Raw genomic sequence first — 8,551 nt, forward strand, 5'->3', positions numbered from 1 at the left:
GTGAGTTCAATTATAATTCTAGCATAAATAATTCTGTCCATAGGAATTAAAAAATATATGAAAGAATTCAACAAGGACATCAAATTCTAGAGGAAATCAATAAAGGTTTAAAAGAAATAAGCAAAGATGTTTCCGTCAATCTCCAAGCCTTCGACTTCTTCCTCAACTTGTTCTTTGCCTGCTAATGTCGTGCACGCCAAACTCACGCCCTAGCATTGCATGAGGGAGAAAGGCAACAAAATACCAAATATCTCATCCAATTCTAATTTTCCAATAATTGAAATTAAATTTCCTATCTTAAGCATCAAAGGATATCTGTCCTAAGACCCAAGAATATTATCCCAAATAAATCAAAATCTCTTCCTTTTAATTTTCTTCTCTAAACATGCCTAGAAACCACATAAAATATCAAAAAAACTGAACTATGGTCGAATGGGCTGATCTGGGGTATTCGCTGGCCTAGGCACTCTCAAATCTGTAAATCAATTATGCGCATCGAACTTCAATTTGTCGTATCTTCATCGTCCAAACTCCAAATCATGAACCGTCTGAACCGTTGCATTTTCAACATGATAAGCTTTCTATCCATATGCAGTTTGCACCAATTACTCGAGTTAAACCTGTCCGAAAACCTAAATTCGATAAACTAGCTCCATTTATATCCATAAAAGTGTTGAATAATTCTATTTTTATAGAGTTAATAGCTATGGTAATTGATTTAAATCTTAAAAAGCTCCCCATACATATTGTGCCCGATAAAAATGATTGAGTAGCTTGGAATTGGTATATAATTGGACTTTTTATTTTTATAGAGTTAATAGCTATGGTAATTGATTTAAATCTTAAAAAGCTCCCCATACATATCGTGCCCGATAAAAATGTTTGAGTAGCTTGGAGTTGGTATATAATTGGACCTTTTATTTAAATAAGTAATTAAAAGCCTGCAACAATTACTTATTTATAATAATGATGGAAAGTGCATCTATATCTATACATATAGTAAAATTAACCTGAAGCACAATAAATGTGTTTTCAATCAATGCATTTGAAAAACATAAAAAGATAAATAATTTTCTAAAATTATAATAAATAATCTAATCTGAAACCATTGAAATGCCAACAAAAAATATAATACCTTTTTTTAAAAAAGACATCATTAAAAATAATGACAGTTTTTAATTTTACCAGAAAAGCATATCACACTAAAAGACTAAATCTATGAATGAAACTGTATTGGACGTTTTCAATTTTATTAGAACAATATTTGCATTTTATATATAAAATTGATGATGATGTTTGAATATTAAAATTAATAATATATACCTTATTATGTTCAAATTGTTCAAGTTTAAATACAATTAGAAATACATACATAATTAAAATAATCATGTGCAATGTACAGGACGATTAACTTCAAATTATTATTGAACCGTAAAACTTACTCTAAAGTAAGAAAAAAGTGAATCATTAAACATAATGAAAGTTTTAAAATTTTACCAAAAAAGCATATCACACTAAAATACTAAATCTATGAATGACACTGTATTGGACCATTTCAATTTTATTAGAATGATATTTGCATTTTATATATAAAATTGATGATCATGTTCAAATATTAAAATTAATAATATATACATTATTATATTCAAATTGTTGAAGCTTAAATACAATAAGAAATACATATATAATTAAAATAATCATGTGAAATGCATGGGACGATTAGCTTTAAATTATTATTGAATTGTAAAACTTACTCTAAAGTAAGAAAAAAATGAATCATTAAACATAATGAAAGTTTTAAAATTTTACCAAAAAAGTATATCATACTAAAAAACTAAATCTATGAATGAAACTATATCGGACATTTTCAATTTTATAAGAATGATATTTGCATTTTATATAAAATTGATGATCATATTCGAATATCAATATTAATAATATATAACTTATTATATTTAAATTGTTGAAGTTTAAATACAATAAGAAATACATACATAATTAAAATAAGCATATGTGATCCACAGGACAATTGGTTTTTAAATATTATTGAATGGTAAAACTTACTCTAATTGTAACTAAAATTACTTTGATTTTCCTGCGAACAATTACTCTACTTATTGAAATTTATTGTTAAAATTGCATTTAATAATGAAAGATATTATTATTCTAAATGAGAAAATTGATCTTTTAGTGAGATTAATTAAAATAACATGATAACCGATAAATAAAAACCAATCCGTGCAACGCACGGGATAAAACACTAGTATATATAGAGTAAAACAAGCTACACTAAAAAATAAATGTGTGTAATAAATGCTATAATTATACTAAAAATAAATATTATAATTTATAAAATATAGATCATTATATCAATAGAACCAAATTCTCATATTATATATACAATTCCACATATAGAATTAAAGCATAAGTTAGTAAAAGTCATATTTTTATCATATCCTTTTATTGTATTTTAAACCTGCTGTCTAATACCATTGATTTTTAAAATTACTATAAATCTTATTATATGTCAAAGTGGTGGTACCATTTATTTTCAATATGACCCTATATATATATTTATTATTGCTCATCCGTTCCTTTTTTTTTTTGGGAAAGGTTTTTACAATTATTAATAAATATATTAATAAATGCTATAATTATACTAAAAATAAATATTATAATTTATAAAATATAAATCATTATATCAATAGAACAAAATTCTCATATTATATATACAATTCCACATATAGAATTAGAGCATAAGTTAGTAAAAGTCATATTTTTATCATATCTTTTTATTGTATTTTAAACTTGCGGTCTAATACCATTGATTTTTAAAATTACTGTAATCTTATTATATGTCAAAGTGGTGGTACCATTTATTTTCAATATGACCCTATATATATTTATTATTGCTCATCCGTTCTTTTTTTTTTTGGGAAAGGTTTTTACAAGACTTGACAAATTAATGTGAGATAAGTAATAATTCCTTCACATTTTTCAAGAAAAAAATTAAAGCTGGGCCCGGCTTCACTCCAACTTGTAAGAATGATAAGGTTATCAATATATATAGTTGATAGTTGATGTGTTGGACAAGAGAAAGTTTATTGTGCAATCAATTGCGCATGCAATCAAAGTAAATTATCACAATTTTTAATAACATCACTTGAATTTTTAGTAAATTAATAATAAATATAGTAAATTGCACAAATTCCAAAATAGATCACACTTTTTTCAAAGCAAACTATTCAACTTTTGAAATAAAATACGCGAATTCTGAAAAACTTTGATTAGTTTTTAGTAAGATGCTTAATTTTTATTTAAAATTTCAGTAATTTACTTAATGATATATAGTGCAACCTATTTTATTGATTGCACCATAGAATTCTCTGTAGGTACATTTAATTTTCGAACCAATCCAATGGGAATAAAATCTTCATCGAAGATAATAGGAAATGAAAATTATTAGTAAATCTTCTACCCAAAATAAATTATTAGTAAATATATATTATCCAATAAAAAGAAGGAATTATTATTATTATCTACTTTTGAAGAGAAGGCAAACGGAGAGAAGTACTTGGAGAAGTTAGGTTAAAGGCTTTCTAGGAAGACAAGAGAGCGAGCAATTCGGTCTCTTTGTCGGGGAAGGTTTTCCAAGAATAATATTGTTCCTAGTCAATCCCACGATGTGGCCGTCCATGGCTTTCAATTTTTTTTTAATTCATCCAAATATTAATTATTTTTCTCTTTTTAACACCGATTTCATTTAATAATTCCGTTTTTCAATAAAAAAATATGTCTCAGAAAGTTAAATTGTTCTTATTAGTTCGAATCTCGATCATTGTAAATCTGTAGATGCTTGAACCATTCAAAATGAATTTCCATCTTATGACTGCACAATATCCGTAAGGCTAAGGTTTACCGAATGCGTTAGAAGGGGTAAATATTTCAATTGTTAGAAAAAAAATTATTAGGGTTAAGTATCTATCAGACTAACCGAATGCGTTAGAAGGGGTGAGTGTTTTGATTAGAAAATTATAATTAATATGTAATTAGGCCTTTGACTTCCCTTTTCACAGAATAAAATTTAATTAATAAATGGAAAAGGATTAATTTTCGAATTTTTAATAGAGGGGTAATTTTTTCACTCCTTTTATATTCAACTACCTGACACGTTCTCTCGTTTGCAAGACAAGTGCAGTGTCTCTCTCAACATTCCCATCCCTCCATGCCTTGTCCTTTCAATTAAAATTATGCCAAGTCATACATTGCATGCTTAAATTAGAACATGACTTCCATTTTAATATTCGAGAATTTCTTTCCAGCATGATATTTTCGACCTAGATTATGTTAAGGGTTAGGATCTCAGGGCACACAGGGTAGATGAATGGAATTATAGTATGAAATGATATATACCTCTATACCGAAATGGTAGCATATTCAGTAACATTTTGTTCCATTTTATCTCTATATTCATGGGTGGAGGTCGGATTCGATTAGGGTAAAATAACAATGTACAGTACTAGTTAAGTCCATGATCCTTCCTTGTAACCGAAAATAATGATACATAGTTTTTGAGTCATTGTCAAATTTTCTACTTCCATACATGTAAAGCGAATTAGATGTGAATCTCAATGGTTATGATGTGTGAAATTGCTTAAATGTCTTCGTCATTTAATTAAATGGAGCATGATTCTAAATGCATCCCCTCTTTTAAATTCTTAAAAATAGGTGAATCTCAATTGTTAAAAGTACTTTTTCCCACTAGGTGGTTCAAATTATTAAAAAATAGGTGATATGTATTATATATATGTACATATATATGTATAGCACTACCGGAGAATATTTATTTTTTTTTGAAATTCTGTATGTTTGTTTTTGTGACAATTCGGATGTTATTTTGTATACTGATCTTATGATGAGAGTAATTATGTCATAGTTGTCCTGCAGTGAGAATAATAAATCGTATATACGGTGAAAAGGTCGAAAACCAAGGAACTTTATGCTACCATGCTTACCGTTTATGTTGCTTAATTAAATTTGAGATAATGAAACATCATTTAATACTACGAAACTGGGGGGCATCAGAAGCTTCTCTTATGTAGGCCCAAAAGAATTTGCACTTTCATAATAACTAATTTATTCAAAATTAGTCCACTCTCAATGACTGCTTAAGACCCTTTTATGATTTTTTATTTTGCATTACATACAAAACAATGTCTTTAAGAGGATGGCGATGAGAATAAAAGAAACTCAATATAATACACACAAATAAGTATGTACATACGTACAAAGAATGAACAGATCCTTATAATATTCCATTATTGAAATGAGCTTGGTGAAATCTGAGTTGTAGCTGCTCTGGTAAGTGGGCCCCTACAGTGGACTCGTGAGAGTTTCATTCTCAATATGAAGAGCTTTTTATCAAGTGATGCCATGAAGAGTTAGTTTCATGAATTAGGAACAAAAATGAAAAACCCCTTCCAATATTTTAATTTACAAAGTCAAATGCCTCAGTGATGCCCCATTGGGTATAAATAAGGCTGTCTTCCATTTTGTCACTTCAGAGTTGTCTTTTGCACTCATCAGAACTTCTAACAAAAAGAGGCCTTAGCTTTCTTCTTCCATTACAGAGGTTGACATTAATGGAGCCAATTCAATCAATGTTGGGAGCTTTCCCTTATGGAGATCAGTGGGACCCCCTCAGCGTTCTGTTCAACAATGAGGATCTTGAGATGACCCAGAGGCTTCTTGGTCAGTGCCCACCTGGCTTGGAGATCCCAAGGGACTGCTTCTTCGCGAGCCCAGAGGAGTTCCCGGAAGATCAGATGATGCCTGCAGGAATGTGTGAGGGATTCTTGAATCCTGCACTGACTCCTAGCCGTAACTCCCTGATGGGTTCCTCCTCCCAGGAGGGGTCTTATGCCAGCACCAGCGTTGACGGGCATTATTACCCTGGGATGTCGACGTTCTCGATGGAGGAGAAGTATTCCGGCGAATCATTCGTGCCCGACTTCACGGGCATTCTTGCCGGAGAAGGTTTTTGCCAGAGTGACAACAATGCTGCTTGCACTGATGTTTGGGCTGAACAGTTGGAGCAACAAGCGGTAGTGAAGAGGTCACAGCCCAAGTGCACGGGGTCGAACTCATGCACTGCAGAGGAAGACGATGCTGAGACCGATGCACCCGAGAACCTGAAGAAGAGGAAGCCTCGCGCCTCAAGATCAGATGTAAGTACTGGATGTTCGGTTGACTTTTAATTCCATGCATTTTACTAGGTTTGGCGTCTTGAATATGGCCTTCTCCACTCCGTCTAGCGTTCCGACATCCATAACATTACATTTTCTCAATAAACATGAGATGCCACGGGCACGGTTCCATCTCCCGATAAACACAGCTTGAATGTGCTTCTCGGTTAATTCAAAATGTGCCCAGAATCTCTCTTGGCGCAGTTGATATAAGATTCGGGTCAGTCTAGTTTTCATTTCCAATGTGGTCGAGCCGACCATGAATTCTGCATATTGCACATAAATAGAAGCCAAGATATTGAAGAATGTTCTCTGATGGGTTTCTGGAATGCATCTGCAGAAGGGGAAGGCGAAGAAAAACGTGCAGCCAAAGAAGAAGCAGCAGCTCGCCAAACTGAATGGGGATGAAGTGGTAGAGGGTAATCTTATCGCGAGGCAAGAGGGCCAGAGCTCGAGCACTTGCAGCTCGGAGGAAGACAGTGTCTCTCAAGAGCTCAACAATGGAGAATCGACTCAAAATTCCAAAGAGATTTCAGCCCTTAGCTCTGATGGGAAGCAAACTAGAGCCAGCCGAGGCACTGCCACAGATCCTCAGAGTCTCTATGCAAGGGTACACAGACCTTACATTCATTCACGTCATTCCGAGTCAAGAACAATTAGTGTCCTTTATGTTGTCGGATTAGTCCCTTTAAGATAAGTGACCTATCGGTGAAGGATTTCAGTTTACTCATTCCATTCCGTTACATTTTGCAGAGAAGAAGGGAGCGAATCAATGAGAGACTAAGGATTTTACAGAACCTCGTTCCTAATGGAACCAAGGTAACATATATATTGCTCGTTAGTTCTACCCGTAAGATCAACTAATGTTTATCTCCACTTATAATGACTAACCATGCTTACATTCTTCGTTTGCCCGGGCAGGTCGATATGAGTACAATGCTGGAAGAGGCAGTCCATTACGTTAAGTTCTTACAGCTCCAAATTAAGGTATAATAACCCGTAGATTATTATAAAAAGTATATCAAATTATGAAATCATATGATAATTTTTATTAAAGCGGGCACTTATCTTTGGTCTCCTGATTTGCAGCTCTTGAGCAGTGATGAGCTGTGGATGTACGCGCCAATCGCCTACAATGGGATGGACATTGGACTGAACCAGATCCTTCCTCGTCAGCTATCATAATCTCGAAAAAGTCTCACAACACTTTGTATTGCATCCATCAATCGGCTGTGACGAGGGAGCATTGCTGATGCTGATGCTGATGATGAGTCTGATTATTAGCCCATCTAAGGAGACAGGGTCTGATAGTGACTTGTCTGATGATGATGAATTTGATAGTGACAGATATAACAATGAAGAGCACATTAATTGTTAGAGAAAAGAGGAAGTGTGCAGCCTCGTGGGAATGAGAATGATTACATAAACTCAAGTGATGCAGTGGTTACTCCCAGCAGTACTAAGGATGAGGGAGAGAGCAGTAGAAGAAGAAAAAAAGGGGTTCAAAACTTTCAATGCGAGATGCGATATTGGATAAATCAAGTTTCCTTGCGCCTAATCAATTCAGGAAGGCTGTGAAGAATTATGCCATTTCAAAGAGTTTTCCTGTGAGATAGAAGAGGTCAAAATCAGAAGAAGGACGAGGCTGCATGCAAGCAGGATTGCCCGTGGAGAATAATCAAGCGACGAATGATTGGCTTGCATCGCATTATCCTGAGACATTTAGAACGAATATGGAGTGGGCTACAGTTGAGATGATGAAAAGAGTGACTAAAGAGTTCGGGATCGTAGTTATAAAGAGCATTTGCTATAAAGGCAATAGAGACTTGCTCGGAAGATGCTTATGGGGTCTGCAAAAGAACACTACACTTTATTACCCTCGTATGTTGTTGAGTTGAAGAAGGTTCCTGCACAAGAGAAGACAAATGTGGGAAGCCTGCTGGGGCTGACGTTGGTTGGTATATATAGTTAGCGCTGATCCTCTTTTTTGCGGTTAATCAGTTTGGCGCAGATAGTATGAAGTACATGTGGTTATATTTGGTATCCTGTTGTTAATATCGTCAGTGAGTCATCTTGGTTTTTGAGATGACAATCTGACCATAAAAAATACAAGTCCTTTTGTATAACTTTAATGGATATATGAATATAGCTTGAATTTTAAGTGAATATTGCACTCCATCTTTTCAAAGTTTTCTTTCTTTTGGTTTATACCTATGTGGTAACTTTGGTAGGGTAGAACACAGGGATAGCAAGCACACATGCATGCAGACCATACCGAAAGACATACTAATTTCATTACACTTGGA

The 8,551-nt window shown here is 33.3% G+C and overlaps 1 protein-coding gene across 1 annotated transcript; it reads left to right on the forward strand.

The window, feature by feature from the left end:
• The first annotated feature begins 5,642 nt into the window (after window positions 1-5,642).
• On the forward strand, window positions 5,643-8,337 carry LOC116202909 (transcription factor bHLH74-like). Its single transcript, XM_031534547.1, has 4 exons — window positions 5,643-6,227; window positions 6,586-6,855; window positions 6,999-7,064; window positions 7,167-8,337. The coding sequence occupies exons 1-4, from the start codon at window positions 5,643-5,645 to the stop codon at window positions 7,236-7,238; spliced, it is 993 nt and encodes a 330-aa protein (XP_031390407.1). The 3' UTR covers window positions 7,239-8,337.
• Window positions 8,338-8,551: the final 214 nt, after the last annotated feature.

This window comes from Punica granatum, chromosome 1 (genome assembly GCF_007655135.1).
Source record: "Punica granatum isolate Tunisia-2019 chromosome 1, ASM765513v2, whole genome shotgun sequence".
Classification (NCBI taxonomy): domain Eukaryota; kingdom Viridiplantae; phylum Streptophyta; class Magnoliopsida; order Myrtales; family Lythraceae; genus Punica; species Punica granatum.

Bases quoted from the DNA above. Each gene is read 5' to 3' on its own strand.
- LOC116202909 (XM_031534547.1), top strand. From the start codon at position 5,643: ATGGAGCCAATTCAATCAATGTTGGGAGCTTTCCCTTATGGAGATCAG. The intron at 6,228-6,585 runs GTAAGTACTGGA...ATGCATCTGCAG, and splicing joins CTCGCGCCTCAAGATCAGAT to AAGGGGAAGGCGAAGAAAAA. The intron at 6,856-6,998 runs GTACACAGACCT...TACATTTTGCAG, and splicing joins CTCAGAGTCTCTATGCAAGG to AGAAGAAGGGAGCGAATCAA.